Raw genomic sequence first — 22,181 nt, 5'->3', positions numbered from 1 at the left:
GTGACACAACAAAATGTGTCCTCTGCTTTTAACCATCACCCTTGGTGAGCAGTGGGCAGCCATTACAGGCGCCCGGGGAGCAGTGTGTGGGGACGGTGCTTTGCTCAGCGGCACCTCAGGGGAACTTTGGCTGACTGGGATTCGAACAGACAACCTTCTGATTACGATGCCGCCACTCCCCCAGTCCCACTAGATACTGTACTAGTATGAATATGGCCAGTTCAATGGCTTCTTTAATCAGTGCAGAGCTGTTTTCAGCTCTACTAAGATCATTGAAAAGGATTTTCTAATTAATGGAGCTTTTAAAATGACAAATTTGGATTAACAAACACAGCATCCATGATATCTCAAGATTAATTGTCGCTGAACGTGTATGTACATGTCCTCTGTACATGTACGCAGATATTTCATTATTAACACATTTTTCACCCTGATCTGACGTCTTTTTAATGCACCAATAAAAAAATAATTGGTCTTTGATTTGGGAAATTAATTTCACAGAACCATCAGTTGGTGGTATTAATGAAAACAAAGTAATTAACTGGTGCATAACAGTACAGTTTGAAAGAAAAGGCAGCATTATAAAAAACATAAAAGAAATGCAGTTACAGTATCATAAAGAAACATTAACAAAAGATTAACAAAAGTGACAATCTGCAAATATTATATTTAACTAAAAGAACTAAAATATGATTATTAAAGTGCAAAGAATTCAAATATATATGTACACAAACATACAACATCCTTCAATTTTAGTAAATTTAACTGACTAAGAATAAAGAGAATGACTGATTTCTTCATTTTTCGTTACGGGGACGGAGCCGCCTCTTTATCATGAGCACATCACTTTCTCGGTCTTCCACTTCTCCTCCAATGATCTGTGGGGGGGAAAAAAAAAAAAAAAAAAGTCAGGTCAGAGGTCATGCACTTCAGAAAACGAGTGTTTTAAACCACCGCACGAAGACTGTTGTGTAAAATGTTCATATTGCAATTAAAATATGACAACATGTCCAGCACAAGTTCTTCCAAAGAAGAACACAAAGTGTGACTCCGGCCGTGACACGGCTGCCCTGCTCTGCTCAGCTTACTCGGTGGGCGGGGATGTTCATGGGCGAGGAGATGTTCGGTCGGTAGGGTTTCCGTTTAGGTCCTTTGGACCCGCTGCTCAAAGATGACCCGCTTTCCACGTCAGACTTCCCACTCATCAGACCTAAAATTTTCTTCGCTGCACGAAGACAAAACACACACAATAAATATTATACACACACACATACAAAATAGGAGAAAACTTTAAAGAGGAAATAAATTATTATCTACAAACCCACCTTTACTGCTCAGGAATGTAGGAGAACTCTGTAGAACATCTCCAATCTTCTGCAGCCGTCCCTCTTTCCCACTTCGCAAGCTGGACTGAGAACTCTGGGAGTTTTTGCCGGCCATTGGTGAGCTCTGCTGGGACAACACAAGCTTATCATAAACTGCTTCAGCAACAGACTATGGAGTCCAGTGAGTGGCCAGGCGCTACGTTTACACCACAAACTACTCACTGCTCTGGCATGTTCCATCATTTTATGCACTCCTGCACTGACAAGTTTAGGGGCAAGTTGTGTCAAAAGGTAAAATCCAGAGCAGCACCAAGCAGTGGTGGATTGAGACATGATCACAACTCGCCGGCCTGACCGGGAAAAGGTCAATGGTAGTCATGCCAATCACTATTTAATGACCGGTGTCATTAAATGTAATTGATCGGATCCATTCCAGCATTCTTTCCTGGTGTGGAAACGGGGATCTAGGGGCGACTCGTATTATTACTGCATTCAGGTTTACGGACATTCCATTAATTGGTTCCTGTTACACGGCCGCACATGTTTTCAGCTATTAACAGTGTTTGAAAAGTTCACTTGTAAGAAGATACAAGTGTGCACAAGAGCACACCACACATGGAAAGAGTAACGGCACACGCAAAACAACTTCTCACACAAACACTTGCGAAATTAAGAACTACTCAGTCACATGACCAGGTCTCATTTAAATGATTGATGTATGTTTGAATATACAAACGGTGGGACTCGCAAGACTAAACACTCTTATTCCAGAAAAGAGAGAGATACCTTGGCACATGAAAGAAAAAGAAAAACTTTTAAAGAATGCAATTACAACACATATTGAAAGATATTTATCAGTATTTTATAAATGTGTTTATATATATTTTATATACGTTTTATTATATTTTACATATCATAATCAGGATTAATCTACTTAAAAAAAAAAAAAAAAAAAAAAAAAAAAAATTAACCAGATAATAATCAGAATGACTCAAAATCCCTGAAATGTCTATCAAACTCATTTCAGCCAAATTGTCCAAGTAAAGTTACCTTCACACAAATGGACAGATGATCTGGTAGTCACAGGCAGCAACTCAATATGGAAGATATTCCATAAAAAAACCAAACACTTCACCGAAGCACTTCCACCTTAGAATGCCACATTAAATTGAAGCATGTTGCCTAATATGCCTTGAACGTTCAAGATGTTCCATGAACATTCCACTTTTTCTTGAGTCTCTTGCTCACACAAAATAAAATGTGATTAATATCGATTAAAAATTGTAATCGCTTGACTGCACTTACATATTTAGCCAAAAAATGATCATGATATATTTTCCCATATTGATCACCACAATTTTTTTGGCCAAATCTAAATATCATAAAATCATTTACTAACATACAGAGGCAAAACTGTATTTACAATATTCAGTTTTGAAGGAGAACTCGAAGTCAACGGCAGTCATTCTGCTCTTTTCTGTCTTTACTTTGCCTGGCAACAAAGGCTGTGCTCACCAACACTTAACTGTGGCCAGTCGGGAAAAAAAACGAAAACCTGTGATCCAGTTAATATGCCCGGATCAACATAAATCGGCCTGAATTCCAGGCACAGCCCTATTCCAAGGTGACCCCAACCTTGCCCAAACCTTCTGGACCTTTTGCTGCACTTCTATATTGCTTATTGGAGTCACTGCAATATATATATACACACACACCTCAACTTGAATTAACACACAACATTATACGCAGTGCTACACTAGCACTGAAATAATCATAAAAAAAAGAGAAAAAAAAAAACAAAAAAGAAAACGTGGCACCTCAGTGGCACCTTGGCGGATCTGGATTCGAACCGGCCACCTTCTGATTACGGGGCCGCTAGGCCACCACTGTCCCAAGGGACCCTTTTCATCCCTGGGTGGGCTAGAACCACCAACCATTCGGTTAAGTCGCACGCGCTAACCAGGTGCGCCACAGAGGCGCCACATAAGCACATGGGTGTCAGCGCGCAAATCTTTTAAACAATAAAAGCAGCCATTCACACTCACCTCCTCCTGGTGAACCGCCAGTTTAGATATCGCCCTCGTCCTCGTGTTCCTCCTGTTCTCAGCTTCCACACCATCCTGCGTGTCAGAGAGAAACTGTTTCTAATCATATACAACATGCAGCGAGTGGACGAAATAAGATCGTGATCTGGGGGAAATGTAGTGGTTAGTGGTGCTTGGTAGCTTCAGATTTGACAGATGGATTCAGGGAGGAAACAAAATCTGTAAAAGTTACTGGCCAGTCGTCTGCCCTGATCAGTTAAATGAATGAATAAATGAATGTAAAAGCTGTAAAAGATGAACGATGCTTGTGGGAAAGGATTCAGTCTATAGCCCAGAATTTAGGCAAAGAGCCGGCGTAATTAATGATGTGAATTAATAACCAAATACTAAAGTTGATTATGATGATTGCCGATGAACAGACGGATGAAATGTGATGGTAACAGACATCAGATACCTGAGGAATTTGTTCATGGCCCGTTTTGGATTGTACCTTACTTTTCCCACAGCTTCGCTTCTTTAAAAATGACATCTTTTGGGGGTTGGGGAGAATGACAAAAGGTTCTTGTTATTTCACAGCACAGCCAAGCCAGACACATTTAAGAAAGTGACAATGACGCAATCGGATCCCAACTGTCCATCGGACATCAGCTACAACATTTTACAGGACATGCTGTGGCTAACTGGTCTTTCAGGGCACAGAACAGACTCTGAAATGTCATTCGTCATCAGCCTGAGACGATGCTGTTGGCTGGGGGGCACTTCTCGGGAAGACCTCAAAGGGAGAAGGAATAAAATATGACTTATCTTCCCCCATCTGTCTCAAAATGTCATGTAAGCGGCCACTTCACGGCCGGTGACAATGGAACCTCCAAACCTGGACACAGTCTTATTTGATGAGAGCAAGCTTTGCACATTGTGCTTTGTGTAAAATAACCCATGGCTGTGCACTGGATGTGTCCACTTGACAGACTGCTCGGTCTGGTTTACGGCCAGTTCTGTGATTAGGGAGGAATGGTCAGCTCAGCAGCAGCCATTAGTGGGATTACTGTGCAACCCTGCAGGGCTCTTCCTCTCACGTCTCACCCACCACCTGACTACAAAGCAAACACACATTTTACAACGAAAATATCCAACGGACCACAGCATCGCACAACGCTTATAAAGTACGGAAACAATATTAAAATGAGGGTATATGCAATCTACCAAAACTAGCAACAGAGACCCAGCAGCTTGGCTCTTTAAATGAACTTCCAAAGCAGTAAAGCTGGAGATTTATTCTCTTTTAAAAGGAAAAAAACATGGTTTAATGGGTACATGTGCTGCTGGTGGATTTACAAGGCTACGCAGACAGCATCAAAAGAACAGACCTGGCAACCACTTGAATTAGCTTTCAATTAGTCTTCTGCAGACTGATTGCATCTAAGTGTAGACTAATTAGCATACAAGTGACAACTAATTAAGACAATAAAAGAAAAACCCATACAGTGCTCTGGTGCATCAACCATGGAGATTGGGTTTGGTGAAGGGGAGCAAGTTCATGAATATATTAGGGCTAATTTAACAATTTAGTAGCAATTATTGTTTTAAAAGGGATGTGTGAGAATAAAAGATGCTTTAAAAAATTCACACACACGTAACAGTTGGCAGTGAAAACAGAAGCTACCTTCCACTGGTCATTTTGATCAGCTTGTCACTCTTAACCAGGTTTGCCAGAACAGGACAAAAACCGGTAATCAAGTCTGTGGAAATAAGTTGACTTGGCAACAATGCATGTATAAGCACAGCAAGTTCACAGTATGTTGAAACACACCAGAACATGATCATGGTTCCACTGAAATACAACAACTTGCTCAACTATTAATTCAAATAAAGCCGTGGTTGCCAGTTGCAATCCCACAAGATATAGTGCCTTCAAGATTTGGCCACTTAACAGCATATAATCTTTATAGCAATAAGATGGAATGGATAGAGCCCAGCACCTACTCTAATTACAGAAGATAAGGATGAGAAAGTGTCCACGTCGTCCTTACTAATGCATTATCAACACCTCACTTCTGGCAGACATATTCAGGAAAACAAATCATGCAAGTGCGCTCAATCAAGAAATATAAAAAAAATATATATGCAACAGCCAAAGCATCACGTGTTACCTTCTCCATCTCCCCACTTTTCCGTTTGCGTGTGGCACGTGGGATTTTAACAGTGAACGCTGCGCCATCTCCCTGCCGCTTCAGGGCGAGCCGATCTGGCTGCAGGGGGCTGAAGGAGATCTCCAGCTCCGGTCGTGGAAAGCGCGAGCGTCTGCCTGCGTCCGTGGAGATTTCCGAGGATTCCAGAACGGAAGGAAAGCCCGTTGAGCCCTAAGGTGAAAGGTGGCAGATTCGATTTAAAAAAAAGCCACCAAAACCAGTTCCTGACAAAAGGTAACCTAGTAACACACCCGCCTTTAAACCAGAAGACTACAAAGTCCCAGGTTCAAACCCCACTTACTACCATTGTGTCCCTGAGCGAGACACTTAACCCTGAGTGTCTCCAGGTGGACTGTCCCTGTAACTACTGACTGTAAGACACACCGAATAAGGGCGTCTGATAAACAATACAAATGTGAAAATGTTCACAAACGGACACTCACAAAATTAGATAATAAGCACGATTCATTTGAACGTGTGTAGAACAAGAAGAACTATTTGGAGAATTATCAGCCAATCACCTGGCTGCTAGCAGAACTCCTGCTCTTCCCTGCCCGTTTGAGAGTGCTGCTGTCCAGAGGTCTGCCGGCCAAATCCTGCACCGCCTTCGCCACACTTGAGTTCGTGCCTGGATCAGTCTGTGCAGGGTTTACAGAACAGACACACACTTAACCGTGACCCTGTAGCATCTCTGCAAACACACTGTAGACCTCTGTGGCCTCTAGTTAGACCAAATGGGGATAAAGTGCATTCGCTTTACGTACCAAGCCACATGTTACAGGGTGAGACCCCCATGCAGCAGTGAGCTGATACTAAATGAGTATTGCAGGGGGTTAGCTGGTTTATCAGAAGCTGCACTGTTGAACATTGCGGCAACGGTTGGGTGACACACTGGTTTCAAACCTGCGTGGATGAGTCTCGGTGACACCCCGGGGCGGTTTCTGACAGACGAAGCTGCTCCTTCAGGTGGAGGATCTCCGTGTCTCTCTCCGACAGGAGGCTCTGATGCTGTGAGATCTCGCCCTCGGCTGGCTGAATGTTGGAACAACGGGAAAAACGGGGTGCACATTTCTGACAATCTATGTCACCTGAGTAGATTGAAATTGTGATTAAAGCTGGGATTCCAATGGACTAAGATTTATTCTCCAGTCAAAAACCTTTGTAAATTCAGTGTCTTGCATAACGGGATAAATGGTTATGAATATATGGTAAACAACTATGAATATATGAATATATACCATTGAACGGTTTATATTCTGCTGACCTCTACTGGTGAAGAAGTGCTACTGAGCCTGAGTTGCTGCAGCTCTTGATCCTTCTCCTTGTTTGAGCAGATGAGCTTTGTCAGCTGCACCTCCAGAGCAGCGACCAGCGTATCCCTTTCGTTCCTCCAGCTCGCCATCTTCTCATTCTGCTGCTTCAGGTGCTCTGACATGGCCTCCTACATAGAGACACAGAGACATTTGTCTGGACTGGCTTGAGGCCTGAAGCCTGGGTAAGGAACCTGGTACCCGGCGTCTCTTCAGCAGGTGTTTTTGTCCAATTCTTTCATCATACATTTACAGTTGGCGGAGGGCACGTTGTCCCACTCCTTCTAATTCTGCCCTGGACTAACTACATATTTGTCTAAAATATTTGACTATAACAGGCCTTTTCCAAAACCATCCACTGGCCTGATTGATGGGGACAACAGTTGCCAAAAGACAGATTTTTCTCCCTTTTATTCTTCAAAAGATAGCCTCTGACATGATGATACTTATACAAATGGGAAGAAAACTCCTTTCTGGGATTCATTTCTTGCTTAATTTAAAGAGGGCAACTCACACCAGCATCCTGTTCCTCTTGCTAGTAACTAAGTGCCATTGGTACCACGGTTCTTCTTTGTAATTTGTGTGTTATTCATGATGCTTTCCTGAACATGTGTTTTGTTTGACCCTTCTATTACCAGCTCTGTCTGCTGTCGGGCGTGGCGCTCGCGGTCGTCTGCAAAACGCCTGACTTCCTGGTTTCGTCTCTCCTCTGCCTCCTTGGCCTGACGAATCAGAATCATCTTCTCCTCCAGCCACTTGCTTCGGTCAGCCTGGTGCTTTTCAATTGTCAGCTAAATACACACACACAAATTTTGACAACTGTTATTTGCATAAGAATCAGAATAATCTCTGTTGACCACAGATAAATAAATCCGGTTTAGATTATCAGACGGTAACCGGTGTAGTTTGTGTGTGGTTTACCTTTAGGCTCTCCTGTGCTTGGGCAGCATCATTTCCTCTAGACTCTGGCACCGCTTCCTTCCTGCTGTCCTGCCCCAGCAGTCTTTCCTTCAGCTTCTCCACCTCTGCCAACACAAACAATGGCCCACTGTCAGACCAACAGTGCCAAAAGACGCCAGCTGTAGCCACCACGGCTTATCAGATTCTATTCGTTCATTCATCGGGCGCTTCAGAGTCAATGCCAGGCCTATTTCGAGGGGAAATCTCATTTGGAAAGATTAATAGTTTAATGAACATTTTAATGAAAATGTCAGTTTACTTGGAACATGCTGGAATTTACGCTGTTCGGGAAAAACCATTGAGTCCTAAGGATGAGGGGTTCTCACCGTCAGTGAGTCGCTGAACGTTGGCCTGTTGAGTTTCCATTTCCAGGTCCATTTGAGACTGAGTTTCTTCTTGTTCTGTCAGGGCCAGGCGCATGTCACCTATCAGCTTCTCACGGGCCTGCAGATCTTTGCACACCAAGGAAAAAATAATTTCTACTGAACCATATATGTGGACACACAAAAAAAATATAACCTTTTATACCTTTGCAGGCATCCTGGTACAGTTTCAGGGTTTCGTCTGATCTGGAATCAGTAGACTGAGCCTAAAAAATGGGCAGAAGTGTGTTGAAGGCTCACACTGATAAACTGCGATGGTGCCATGCTGTGTGTGGCCAAATAAAAGTGGCCCACCTTTAACTGCAGGATGGTGCGGTCCCTGTTGCTCAAGTCGTTCTGCAGCTGCGATTTGTTCCTCTCCAGGTCCTGGATCCTTTGCCGGAGAGACTGCTCCACATCGCGCATGGAGGAAATCTGCAACGGCACAAGCGGAGACGATGCTGAGGAGCACAGCGAGGGGATCTACTCAGCAGATGGGTGTAAGTAGCCTAATGGACAACACACTCGCCTATGAACCAGAAGACCCAGGTTCAAATCCCACTTACTACCATTGTGTCCCTGAGCAAGTTGCTCCGGGGGGGGGCTGTCCCTGTAACTACTGATTGCAAGTCGCTCTGGATAAGGGCGTCTGGTAAATGCTGTAAATGTAAGCAGATGACCCCCCTCGCGGAGCGGCAGCCATTGTCACCACCCTGAACGGAAGCCTCCTCACCTCCTTCTGAACCTGCTGGATCTGCTTCTTTGAGTCGGCGAGCTTCTCCTTCTGATCCGAGGAGTCCTCGTCTCTCCTCCGCAGATCCAGGCGTAGGCACTGCGCGTCGTCCGTGGCCATCTTCAGCTCCTCTTTCAGCCTGGAAACACGTCACATACATTTCAGTCACCGGCCTTCTAACAAAACGAAATCTCAGTTTTTCTCGCCGACCCACCGGTTGATGTCCTGCACGCGTTTCTGCAGCTCAGCATCCTTCTGAGCAATGGCCTCCTCTGCCACGGCCATAAGCTCTCTCCTTTTCTCCGCCTCTCTCTTGCGCACCTCCTGCACGGCGGCCATCGCCCCGTCCTCCTCGCCTTCACCGCCCGGCTCCGTCCTGTGCTTCTGCAGTTCAGAGAGCTGAGCCTCTCTCCTGGTCAGAACCTTCTCCTGCTCGTCCAGCCTCTGCTGAAGGCCACAGAGCTCCACCTCCTTCCGCTCCAACGCGTCCCTTTTCTCTCCCTCGTCCTGCCTCCGCCTGGCATTCTCCTCCAGCTCAGAGACGACACTCTTTAAGGCGGCGTGTTGCGTCTTGAGCTCGTCCAGCTCCCTGGCTTGGATCTGGAGCTTCTCTGAGGCCATTTGCTGCTGGCTGACTTCCAGTTCCTGAACCTGCGCTCTGCAGTCTCGCCTCTCGATCTCCTCCTGGGCCTCCTGGAGTTCCTTTCGCATCCTGGCCACTTCTTCCTGGAGCCGTCTGTCTTCCTGCGATAACTTCTCAATCAGGGCAGTTCTCTCTTGCAGTTGAGCTTCAGCGGCCTTCAGCTTTTCAGCACCCTCTGCCCTGTCGGCGCCCCACTGCATTTCCACGGAGGCGAGCTTCGCAGCTTGGTCATCCGCGCCGCTCTGAAGGGCGGCCATTTCGACCTGTAGCCCCTCCTTCTGCCGAAGCACATCGCCATGGGACCGCTTCCACTGCGCCAGCTCGGAGCTCAGGTGCTCCACCTGCCGACCGAGGGACCGGTTCTCCTGCTCAAGGTGTTCAATCTGCTCAACCTCCTTCTGCAGGTGAGCAGATTCAGCTCGTTCCTCCTCCTGGTCGCCGACAGGCCCTAGAAACACAACCGAGTTTCAGTCAGCCGTTTACTTAATATTGATCTAGCTCAGCCACTACTTCGTCTTCTACTACTTCTTCTTCTGGTTTCATTTCATTTATTCATAGTTGCCATTTCTGCAACCACCCTCATCTTTATTCAGATATAAATCATGCTCAGTGCTTCGTATGGTTATGGATGGCATAAGATGCACAGCACCAGTTTAAGGATCATCAGTAGCTGTGAATTGCTGGTGGTGTGTGGGGGGGTGGGTGTGTGAGTGAGTGTTGATTCAGACACGAAACTTCCAGATTCTTCCCCCACATGCAGTCCAATTTAAAAAAAAAAAAAAAAAAAAAAAATAATAATAATTTATTCATTTTATTAACAAGTATTACATGTGTAAAATGGGAGGATAAAATCCCCCCGCAGCACTCTTTTTCGCCCGGGCGTGGGAGGGGGGGGGCTACTTCCGAAGCCCTGAGCGCCTTTTACTCTGGAGATATCTGCGACCTTTGAACCGATTTTCTCGCACGGCCGCCCGCGTCGAAACGAAGGCCGGGAGGGGCCTTTCAGCAGCGGAGGCGAGGTCTGTACCTTTCTTTGGAGGTGGCTCTCCATCCAAGCCCTCCGCCGCCTGCCGGCGTTTCCTGCCCTCTGCCTGAGAGCTCCGTGAGGCGGCGACTGCGCATGTGCAGTTGGCCTTCAAAAGAACAAGCTCTTCCTTGACCGAGGCCACCACAACACGCTGGGAAAGGAGAAAAAAGGAAGGGGTGGATAGGGGCTTGTGGAGGTGAAGACAACTCTGTACTTAGTCCAGACTACAGAATCTAACATCAAAATATGGATTCTTAGCATTGTCAGGATCAGATCTGTTTGTAGGATATTCCGAGTAATCGAACACTTAGACAGACTGCAAGCCAGACGTTTGGACCCAGTCCGTAGGTTTCTGGTTTTGGGACTAGTTCCAAAACTTGCTCTGTAGTGTAAAGTGAATCTGTGCTGCTGTGATAAAGGCAGGGGGACTTTATTTTAAAATTAAGCTTCAAGAACCAGTAGGTGACGTTTCAGCATTTCAAACATTTATCAGACGTTACAGGGACAAATCGCCCTGGAGAATCTCAAATGTTAAATGTCTTTCTCAGATACACAATGGTAGTAAGTGGAGTTTGAACCTGGGACATCTGGTGCTTTTCTGGTTCATAATGAAAGTGAAAAAGAGAAGGGATTGTCATTGTTTACATTTACAGCATGTACCAGATGTCCTTATCGAGAGAAACTAGTTACAGGGACAGTTCCCCCCCGGAGACACTCAGGGTTAAGTGTCTTACTCAGGGACACATGGTAGTAAGTGGGGTTTGAACCTGGGTCTTCTGGCAGCTTTCAATAAAATGCTTTCAACCATCACCCTTGGTGAGCAGTGGGCAGCCATGACAGGCGCCCGGGGAGAAGTGTGTGGGGACGGGGCTTTGCTCAGTGGCACCTAAGTGGATCGGGATTCAAACCGGGAACCTTCTGATTACAAGGCCACTTGCTTAACCGCTAGGCCACCACTGCCCCAAAATCTGATAATCTGTCAGAAGTGAGATTCAAACCCGCACCTCAGGAGAGACTGAGACCAGAACGCCGCACCTTAGACCGCTCAGCCATCCTGCCCTCGAGTGTCTTACCAACCCTGACCTCATACCTCCAAGGTTTTGGGTCAGAATCTGGACTACGGCATTAGTGAATAAATTGGCTGTAGTGATGGTGTGATGAAACAGATTTAGATTTTTCTAGATTTTTTTTGTTGAAACAGCTGTGGAAAGGACATTTTTCCACCAACATTACAACAGACAGGGTTAACCACGTTTGACACAGATGAAACATGCTCACATCATTACTGGCGGCTTCCTCTTGCTGGTCCATGGCAGTCTGGAGTTTACTGAGCATCTCGTCCTTCTGCTGACACATGACCATCAGATCATGACACCTCAGCTCCTGGCACTCCAAGTTCTACAGTGAGACACAGTGCTATAACTATAGCAGTACCAAGAATGTATTCGGACAACAAAAATGGGCGGCACAGTACCGTCTTAGCTGCCTCTAGCGCTTCCTTGGATTCCTCTGACTGCCTGCAGATTTTCTCCAGCTCTGAGGGTGAGAGATTGAAATAGTTCACATATTTCTGAAACATACCAACGCATTTCTAATCATTATTTCTGTGCATATTACTGTACAACTGGTCAAATGCGACAATCTGCCCATGCATCACAATGCAGGTAAAAATGCCACTAGAGCGCAAGTTCAAAGAAACAGGAACTGCATTATATGAAGTGCCAAGATTGTGAATTTGACGCTTACAAACGAAAAGATGCAGACTCATAAAATCAGAAGGTTGTAGATTCAAATCCCGAATTGCCACGGCTCCCTTGAGGTCCCCTTGACCAAGGTACCGCTCCCCGGACACCTTTCATAGCTGCCCACTAAGGGTGATGGGTTAAATGCAGAGGACGCAGCGTGCTGTGCACCTCTCCGATTCGGGTTTCACGACTCACCCTCGGTCTTGAGAGAGAGCAGGTTCTGTGTTCTGCCGAGCTCCCCCGACAGCTCCAAGAGCTTCGTTGCAAAGTCTTGAGTGGCAGGCTGGGTCTCCAGGCAGGTCTGGGCAGCCTCGGCATCGTTCCTGATGCCAGCCAGGTCGCTGCACATGGAGTCAATCACGACGTCTAGAGGAACGGAGCGCTCATCCTGCTCAGAGGACAAAACGATTTACATAAAGACCCTACCTGCTCGAGATATCTACACTAGGTACTTTAAATAAATAAATTAATTAATTAATAAAAAAAAGGTCGTACAGTTTGTTGCTGCTCTTGGTCCTCCTCTTGCTCGTAAGCAGAGCTCTTTTTCATCAAGTCTTGAAGAATCTCCAAACGCTTCTCACAGCGGTCCTCGATTAGTTTACACTCTTTAGCGAGGCGCTCGCTGAAGGAAAACATTTAAAATAGAGTGAAACTCAAAAATAAACCGCTTTAAAAGTAATATTTTCTAGTTTCAGCTCACTTGTAGTCTTCCTGCATCTTGGAAAAGAGCTCTGAGAACTCAGTGGTGACCTCCTCCCTAACACGAGACTCCAGGTCCAGGTTCTGCGCTCTCAGCTCTTCTAGGCGTTTTAGCAAGTCCTAAAACGCACACAATATTCATAGATAAATCTACTTCACGGATGCTTAAACGGGGACGGGATCAATGAACGGGTACGAACTGAAGGTGCTTCACCTCGTGCGCAGCTTTGTCAATTTGCATCGTCTCCGGCTCATCGTCTGATTCCTGAACCGTGTTCTCCAGCATACTCTCCTCTTCTTCAGAGTCCTCCTGCTCCTCCTCTTCCTCGGAATCCTCGTGCTCTTGCACATCCTCCAGACTGGTGTCCCAGCGGACCAGAGAGCTCCTCCTGGCCCTTAACAAGAGGTTCTTGCGATCGGCATTATTGATAATGAAGGATACCTCTCTTTCGCTCCTCTTGCCTACGACAGGAAGCGGAAGGGTCTTTGTGCTGAGAACCACCACCTGCACACACACAAAAAAAAAAAAAAAAAAAACCCAACGTTGTATTTTTCGATCAGCTTGAGCCAGGGCACTCCGGGGTTCACTTGGGGGCAATAAAACAGCACCAGTCAGACCTTCTGGGCAACTGCAGAGAACTTGAGCACGTTGAGGGTCTCTTCGTACATGGAAGCCAGCTGGTTGATGTTCACCATCATGCAGGCTTTGCCTCGGCCAGTGAAGAAGCCCTGCAAGTAGTGCGTGAGTTTGCTCTCTCGGAAGGGCACATGCTGAGGGCACCTGAGGGAATAAAACCGGGGAACCGCATTGGAGTCGCAACAGGAAGAGTGGTGGCACAGGAGACAATGGTCACCGGTTAGAGGCTCACTTTGACTGCTGATTCTGGCGCAGAGCATTGATGCATTTGCCTAAAATCAGAAGTGAGGTGTTGATGTTCCCTGCTTCTTTGAGACGATCTCCTTTGTTCTGGGTCTTGGCGCACCTTTCTGAGCCGGCCAGATCACATAAAGAGAGCCTAAAATGAAAAAGAGAAAAATTATTTATGAACAAAAATAAATAAACCTCACAAATAAGGGGGGGGGGGGCACTCACTCACTGACTGACTGAACACGAGGAGTCCCAGTGTCATCAATCCAGAGAATCCGGATGGAGAATATGCTGTGGCTAAACACAAGGGAACGTTAAAAACGCCAAACCGGAATCCAACTTTACCGACCACGCCGCTTTCGGCTTCTGATACCTTCTGCTGGAGAGATGATTGAGTCGAGTGCTGGAGAAACTCTGGTTCTTCTTGCCAAGCTTCATGACTTTATATGCCTCATCAGCACTGTTTACCTGGATCCACTTCAGGTCTGTTACAGCAGGGAATGTAGAATAGTGGTTCACCTTAAGGCACGCCGAAGGATTTACGAAGGCTGGGAATAAAGCACGGTAAGACCTTTAACAAAGGAGTTGCCTCGGACGTCCTGGCACAGTTTGAGGGCGGCTCTCCTCGCCGCGCCAGTGGGAAGCGGCTCCAGCAGGTCATGAATGTTCTCGTTGTAGATCTCGCAGAAGGACACCCAGAGAGAGAACTTGATGTTCTCTTGATGGTCCAAATTAAAACTGTCCTCCAACACAGACCCATCGACATCACTCAACGTTGACCCTTCGAGTAAGAAAAAAAGCTTTAACGTTACTCTTGCATTGCTCTTTATGTAGCTCGGTTTGTCAGTGTGTAACGTCGTTTTAAATGATACACGTAGCACCGGGTTTTGGAGGAACGTCGTTTCACTAGGTCCCGTCTAACATGTATGTAGCTGAAATGAACTTGGACTAGTCCTAGTTACCTTCTAGCATAGTCTTCATGCCAGACAGGCTGTCCAGACTTTTCTGTCCATCAGTCTTCAAGAATGACCGAAAAGGGAAAAATTGGCAAATGATTTATTGTAGTACAATTCTAAGGGTTTTGTTGCTAGAATTAAAAATCTAAATGTTAACATATGATAAGTGGCAGACATGAACATGGCAGATTTGGACAGTAGCACCTCTCTGAAAAGTCTGAACAGGCTGTGTTTGATGGCAGCTTCTTCCTTCTGCTGGTCGTCTGAAAGCGTGACGTGATCTCTGCATCTGTGTGGCTTCAAATTCATTCGGGTGTACAAGCGACCACCGACGTTGCTGAATATTACTCTCAGGGACCGAGGCAGGATTCCTGCATTTTCATCAGGACCTATTAAAATATTATATATATATTATATATATATATATACACACACACACACACACACACATTAATTAATACAAACTGTACAGCAAACACAAGGCATGAAGTACGCCGAGATAAAATAACCACAGACGCCAAACCTAAGAACGTGAATGTCTTCCCAGCATTGGTAACACCGTAAGTAAAGACCAGCGAATTCCGTCCTTCTAGGACATCCCTGACCAGGGCCTTCACGGTGCCATCGAAAAACTCCCGCTGTGACGCATCCTGGCCGTACACCTGCAAGGACGATAATCATCATGAGGAACATTTATGGCAAAATGAACAAAGAAAAGAAAGGAAGGCGACTGATGGTAACCTGGGAAAATTTGAACCGTTGTGCGGTCTGCGACGACGTGGCTTTGTCACCGTGACGTGCAGAAAGGGACGTTCTCGGTGCCTTGAGGAGGACTGTGTCAGGAGGTTCTAATGCTATGCAGTCCTTATAAAGAGAAAGAAACAAAAGGCGGGTGAATAAACTGGCACGTTTTAGTATATTTCAAGATCTTGGAGCAAGCGAGTCACCTGAGACTCTCCACTTTCTCTCTCTGCTGCTGTGAAGGGTCTGATTCGCAGGTAAACCTTCAAATGCTCCTTTTCCACCGAGGAGTCCTGCCAAACGTCACAAAAGGCCGGGTTGGCTTGACAGAAACAAGGTTCTGGGCTTCGGGACGGAAGGTGGAAAAGAACTCGCCTGCGAGTCGGAGAACTCGGAGAAGTCTGACAGCAGGTCCTTCTTCAGATCCTCCACTGTTATGGCGGTCGGCCCGGTCAGTTTAGCGTCTGGACACGACTCCATCCTTCCCCACACCAGGTCGCAACTTCACAGAAATAAGTAAATAATAGATTATATGAACCCAGCAATGCAATTAAACTTCACATAACGACTATTCACCATAAACAACTTCAAGCCGAATGCGGCTCTTTATAGCCTAGCGTTAGCTAATAAACGTCAGCTAATGAACCTGCAGTTAGAAGAACAAGAGCGAAGTTGCGGGAGAGCGGATTATATCTTACTTGCTTCAGAGCAAAGAAAACAAAAAAAATTAAATCCAAAAGTAGAAAACAAAAAAAACAAAGTCCCCAAACATCCCGCGTGTTGAGGTTCAGTAAGGCGGTCTTATGTTTAAATCCGACCAATCGGAGAGCGGCGAGTCGGCCGCAAAGGCTCATGGAACCAAAAAAAGGCGTGGTTCTTGGGGCGTGTTCTCGACGTGAAATATGAAATATTTTCATACTCGCACGTCTTTCAGTACAAGTTCGTTCTGCAATCAGTCTTACTGAAACATTTGATGCACTTTATTGGAGCCCAAAAAAGAGAAGAGAAAAGAAAAAAAAAAACAATGTTCACATCAAATACCAACTGTTTATTTTTTTCCATACATTCTCAGACCATAAATCCCTTTCTGTTGCTGTCTCAGTCAGCACAAAAGCTGCAGTTTAACATTTGCAAAACAGATGACAAAACCCATGAAATGTGCGACGTGCCATCTTCACACCTCCAACACCGCCATTTACCACCTGATATTTCAGGCCACAACACTGGGCAAAAGTTCCAAGCATCAGTGCACCAGTTGACCAGCCGACTAGTGAGCTGTTTCTTTTTTTAATAACAGTTGATCGAATCCACTGCTTTGAGGATGAATTGTTCGACCCGCTGCTTGACAGTCAGACGATCGCTTGTCAGGTGTGTCCTCTTTGAAGCTGGTGAGAATATTTTTTGCTCCACTTTGCCAGGCGAGCAGGGTGTCCATTGGTGACTTTCCATCCTAAGAAAGGTGGAGGACAAGCCTTCAGAAATAATTCAGGAGTAAATGTTCTTTACTTTCTTCAAGCTCTTCAAACTGAACACTAGATGTCAGTAAAAAAAAAAAAAATAAACAACTCACGTTGTTCTTCGTTTTCAGACTGGCTCCATACAGCAGAAGCAGCTTTATCATTTTGAATCGATTAATTCTCACTGCATCGTGCATCGGCGTGTCCCCATCCTGCATTTAGCCCGAAGGAAGGAACATAAAGGAATATACCAATAAACAAATGTTAATATACAAAATTCAAGTGCAGCTGTATCCTTAAATGCATTGCTTTGCAGAAATGAGATGTAACTATAGCACTGAAGTTGACCGTGATGCAGGCCCGTACTCTGTCTTTGGCGCCAATGTCCGCTCCGCAGTGAATGAGGAATTCTGCACATTCGTAGTGTCCGGTCCTCACTGCTACATGGAGGGGTGTGCTCAGCAACTAAAGGCGGCGGGAGGAGACCAGCCATGAGAGCGATAAGTGATCCGGCGGCGTCGTGCCAGTCGCTCTTCTCTAAATACCTTGTCTCTGGAGCTGAATTTTGCCCCTTGGCTGATGAGAAGCTCCAGTGCTGGCTGGCTGCCTCCCCTGCATGCCCAATGTGCAGCTGCGCCACCAAGCTTCAGTGGCAGAACATCAGAGATAAGTCAGAGGTCACAGCGACTTAATCTCTCTCTCTCTCTTTTATATATAGGTGTGTGTGTGTGTGTGTGCATTATAGTTGTGCACATTTCTCATTGTGTGTCACCTTGTCTTTCATCTCAATGGAGGCGCCACTCTCTAAAAGCTTTTTCATGATGTCAAGGTGACCTCGGGAACTGGCTTTGTGCAGAGCGGTGCATTTAAACTGGCGAGTGAAGAGGGGAGGAAGACGAAGAGAGATACACATCAGATCAGGGCTGGCGCTTTTACTCGCTCGAGCTGATTGTAAGGGATTTAAAAAAAAACCCCACATTGTCGCTGACGTTGGGGTCTCCTCCGTCTGTTAGGTATTTCTCAATTATTGGTAATTTGTTCTCCATAGCAGCTTTCAGGTACATGGCCTCATCAACTGTTTCGGGCTGCAAACAATGATCAATGTAATTAATGGAATTTTTTTTATTATTATCAGTCATATATGACATTTTTTTTTCTCACCAGAACTTCAGGTTTTGTCTCTTTCTTTAGTGCCGCAGCCTTCCTCTCTCTTCTTCTTGTCCTCAGCCTGATAATGTTGTTCAGATCATCTACGGTCTCGAGCTTCAGATGTCCCATCTTGTCCGTCTGTAACACCACGCGGCAGCGGAAATGAGTAAATGCGGCCTCACTGGGCGGCACGTCCGTTAGACGAGGCGGCTTGTCTCACTTTGAGTGTGAAGCCGAGTTCGCTCTGTGCGTTGTCACCGTCAGAGGTGGCACTCGGCTCGGTCTGTGTCCTCAGGCCGTCCTGTTTCTCCTGGCGAACGGCGGCCTCATACTCCCCCGCTGCGTACAGCTCAGCGCAGGGTTGAGTCGGCCGCTTCCCCGTAACCTGCGACGGGACAGAAACGGACTGGACTGTGTTGTAGACAGGGACACTTGTTAATTCCTCTACATGAGAATCATACGTGACTGTCTCATTGTTGTCAACATGTATTTTTTTTTTGTTAAACGTTATGTAACTGTGTTAAAATGGTTCACTATGTGAACATATCTAACATGTTTGTAGCTGAAATGACAATAAAGTCAGCTTCAACTAAATGGTAAGATCTGTATTTTAATTTAAGCTTCCAATTAGTTCTCTTCTGTTCTATTCCATTCATCATCTTACACTTAAATGCCTAAAGATCACAGTGAGATCCTGACCCTGTGAATTGGACAGCAAATGCCCTGTTTAGGCACTAATGTAAGGCAATAAGGATTATTATCGTGGCAGTCCAATCCAATATCCTTGGTCAGGGTTGGGGTTGCACCAACAGATTCCAGCAGAGAAATGCTCCTACCAGGTCTTCCACGCGCAGCAGCCCCATAACTGTGTGTCTGCAGGTCAGTGTTCCTGACTGATGAGTTTAGTCCAGTGTCACTGGTGCCCGCTCTGCTTCTGTCTCTGCTTCATCATCTCTCATATATATATATATATATATATATATATATATACACATATATACATGTAGATTCTTCTGGCGGCTACTAAAAAAACACACATGACACAGCGAGCTCGTGTTTCCCAGTGGGCAAATGGACCTGACCCCACCCCTCATACTCGCCTCCGCTTTGCATGAGGCAATGGTGTCCTGCCATGCCTGGCACGCAGCGGGCACATGATCTCATGTCGGCGGCTCGCAAGTGACAAAAACTGAAGGAAAAAAAAAAGACACACACACACACACAATTCCTGAGTCGTGAGACACCTTGAAACAAGCCCGCCCTCTTCTCGGCAGCAGAAAGGTGAGCCCATCCAGCTGCCATGCTGGTGGGTGACTTCATGGTGGAGAAACGCGCAGCTTCCGTTCACGGTTTACCAGAAACAGCTGACCGGGCCACTCCGATTGACAGCACGTGAGCCGGGTGATGGAAGATGTTGCCATTCGTAACCAGAACAGTATTCTCCCTGTCCATAAATATGAACATAGTTGCCCATACTTGTCGATCGGTGTGTTTCTACCGCCTAAATCACTTCTGATTACGTCTCATAAATCACGCCCCCGTACGACAAGCCTGTCGGCAGGCTCTCTCCGAGCCATAATCTCAGCAGCACGTCCGTCTGCTTTGTGGGGCACGTCTGGAATGATGTATGTGTGTCTTCACCCTCATCCTGTCACTGAGAGGTGCTCTTTTAATAGAAATACACTTCTGGTTCCGTCTCGTGCCGTCAGAGAGCCAGGGAGCCGAGAACATTGCCATCTTTGTAGCAGACGGGCTGAAATGTGCCCGTCACTGCCTTCCGATTTCTTCTTCTTTTTTGGCGTTTTGCACCCGTATGGTGTCCTACAAAAACAGCTGCTAAGGCGTCGCGGTTGTGCTGCAACCAGGACAGAAGGCGCGAAGTCTGCCAGGACACGATGAAGTAAAAATAGGCCCGGGCTAAACAACTGCTCCTGAAACACAGCCGAGCGATTCTATGAAAAGGAGCGCAAATCCCGCAGCTTACAAGACGCTTCTGATCCTCTTCTGTTGCACACGCGTGTGTGTGTGCATGCAGGTGGATTGCGCCTGCTCACGCGTGCAGGTGGATGATGGGTGGCCACGTGCGGTTTTGGGGTGACAATGAATGATCCAGGGAGGTGATCGGGACAAGTGTTAACACGGGACAAGCGTTAACGACTCCCGAACTGCTGGGTGACAGGGAACGGGAGTCGTTCGTGTGGCATTTAGGGCGTCGCTCGTTGAACAGCTGACGGCGTTTGAGGACCAGGGTGCCCTGGTGACATATTTAAGGTTGTTGCAGTGATGATTATTATCGCAGCGGGCACGTTTGAGGCGCAGAAAGCCGGCACCAGCCCAGAATAACCATGTTGCCAAGCGAGTGGGAATGGCCACACACACTCACACACACACACGTTCTCCTGCTAATTGTACACACACTGTACTTGCCAAATGCACAATACATAATGTAAATAACATAAGACAAAATAAATGAGGTGGCAGGTGGCATGAGTCTTCTTTCTTAATTCATGAATTTATTGTAATTCTGTTAAATAAACGTTAAATACTGTAAGTGGGGGAATTTACAGTAACACGTACTGTAACGTGAGCAACTGAGTTCTGGCTTTCTGGAATTTGGGATTTTAAGTCTCACTCTGTTGCTCTGAGATCAGAAAAGAGTTGATGGGTTAAGGAACTTGAGCGACCATGAACTTTGCGCACGATCCGTTAAATGACTTGCCTGAAATGGAATCCCGAGCACGTTTAGGAATTCCTCCCCATGATCAAAGGAACGTCTGACACCCCAATTTATCCAATTATCCGGGTGCTGTAGGGGCAATCGGGGCAAATCTTGCACATGTTCACCAGACAGGAGGGGTTTAGATACACGTCAGCTTTCAAGGAATATTTCAATTGCATGTGGAATTTGTAAAGTTCCAAAAAGCCTGTGACCATGTAAAGTAAACCGACACGTTTCGTGTCCCAGACGTCACCGTGCTTGACTTGGATTGTCAAGGTGACTCATCATGAGTCACAGGTATGAGTGTCATCCATGTCCCCGAGCCACGCCGACGTGGAGAACGACTGGCACGACCACCTGATACACTGACACAGCGCAACCTGTGTTGAGCTGCTGAGTACGGGTGCAAAAATGCAGACAGTATGCAACCTTGATGGCCGGCAAACATACACACACACACACACACACACACACAGCTAAATGGCATCAATGTCATAAATATGCAAGAAGAAAAAAATTATCTTGTGCCCATACGCAGATGCGAAAGGAGGAACATGTGAAACGTTTTTTTTTTTGCATCAATTCGCTGAGACGCACTGAGGCAGGATCATGCAGTTTTCCCTGTTGGGGCTCATGTGTGTGTCTGATGCAAGACTGCATTCTTTGTTAAAATGACCACAGTCTTATCTCAGCTACAACAGGCCCAGGGTGAGGATGAGAAAGAGAGCGAGAGAGAGAGAGAGATGCTACCTTATCAGTCCCTCACCCTCACATTCTTGCTCAGTCACATAAAGGCCTTGCTTGCTTGCTTTATAAATAATAATCAGAATTATACCAAAATAGAAGGTCCCCATTAGTTACACAACTTCAATATCTGCGGTCTCTCCTCTTCGGCTTCCTTCATTTCCCCTCCCATTTCCTGGGATTAACGTCATAGTTATTTCCTTTGCATCTATTATAATTGTTGAAACAAGTATTGATGGACAAGTGGAGGACATTGAGACTTCAAAAATGGAGACGATTGTCATTTTCTTTCCTCCCTTTTTGAGGTTTTTAAAATGGCACACAAAAGACAGCTATTTATAGCGAGTATTATAAAAAGACATCAGCGGCGGCCTGTCGTGATGCTGGTTCTGTTTCCATGCAAATGCTGCTTTCTGTTCGAGGGGCTCGGGCTTTGATAAACTCTTCACACACAAATAATGTGGACGTGAGGGCTGCCTTGACAACCGTGCCAGGCGGCTCAATCTTTC

At 46.0% G+C, this 22,181-nt stretch overlaps 2 protein-coding genes across 6 annotated transcripts; both read right to left on the bottom strand.

The window, feature by feature from the left end:
* Positions 1 to 441: 441 nt before the first annotated feature.
* kif20ba (kinesin family member 20Ba) lies at positions 442 to 16,386 on the bottom strand. Of its 5 annotated transcripts, none has more exons than XM_028988995.1 (35): positions 16,302 to 16,386; positions 15,979 to 16,105; positions 15,810 to 15,896; positions 15,604 to 15,726; positions 15,386 to 15,524; positions 15,067 to 15,251; positions 14,869 to 14,923; positions 14,478 to 14,687; positions 14,280 to 14,391; positions 14,132 to 14,203; positions 13,908 to 14,054; positions 13,657 to 13,819; positions 13,253 to 13,543; positions 13,040 to 13,158; positions 12,835 to 12,961; positions 12,535 to 12,727; positions 12,069 to 12,130; positions 11,873 to 11,992; positions 10,595 to 10,745; positions 9,139 to 10,015; positions 8,925 to 9,063; positions 8,507 to 8,626; positions 8,358 to 8,418; positions 8,156 to 8,281; positions 7,791 to 7,894; positions 7,505 to 7,660; positions 6,824 to 7,000; positions 6,463 to 6,591; positions 6,081 to 6,197; positions 5,521 to 5,730; positions 3,825 to 3,899; positions 3,371 to 3,445; positions 1,326 to 1,449; positions 1,089 to 1,225; positions 442 to 878 (listed from the first exon to the last, which is right to left on the bottom strand). In XM_028988995.1, exons 2-35 carry the CDS (start codon positions 16,081 to 16,083, stop codon positions 798 to 800), a joined length of 5,169 nt encoding a protein of 1,722 aa, XP_028844828.1. In that variant the 5' UTR covers positions 16,084 to 16,105; positions 16,302 to 16,386; the 3' UTR covers positions 442 to 797. The 5 variants fall into 5 exon arrangements, with proteins under 5 accessions (XP_028844828.1, XP_028844830.1, XP_028844829.1 ...); XM_028988997.1 differs by having other exon boundaries at positions 11,873 to 11,941; XM_028988996.1 differs by having other exon boundaries at positions 14,132 to 14,197.
* A 255-nt stretch (positions 16,387 to 16,641) lies between these two features.
* On the bottom strand, positions 16,642 to 19,195 carry ankrd1a (ankyrin repeat domain 1a (cardiac muscle)). The gene is made up of 9 exons (XM_028989855.1): positions 19,046 to 19,195; positions 18,430 to 18,594; positions 18,222 to 18,347; positions 18,038 to 18,145; positions 17,833 to 17,931; positions 17,606 to 17,704; positions 17,427 to 17,525; positions 17,174 to 17,272; positions 16,642 to 17,053 (listed from the first exon to the last, which is right to left on the bottom strand). Exons 1-9 carry the CDS (start codon positions 19,070 to 19,072, stop codon positions 16,871 to 16,873), a joined length of 1,005 nt encoding a protein of 334 aa, XP_028845688.1. The 5' UTR covers positions 19,073 to 19,195; the 3' UTR covers positions 16,642 to 16,870.
* Positions 19,196 to 22,181: the final 2,986 nt, after the last annotated feature.

This window comes from Denticeps clupeoides, chromosome 8, assembly GCF_900700375.1.
Source record: "Denticeps clupeoides chromosome 8, fDenClu1.1, whole genome shotgun sequence".
Lineage (NCBI taxonomy): Eukaryota > Metazoa > Chordata > Actinopteri > Clupeiformes > Denticipitidae > Denticeps > Denticeps clupeoides.
This window is presented reverse-complemented; position numbering and strand designations above follow the sequence as displayed.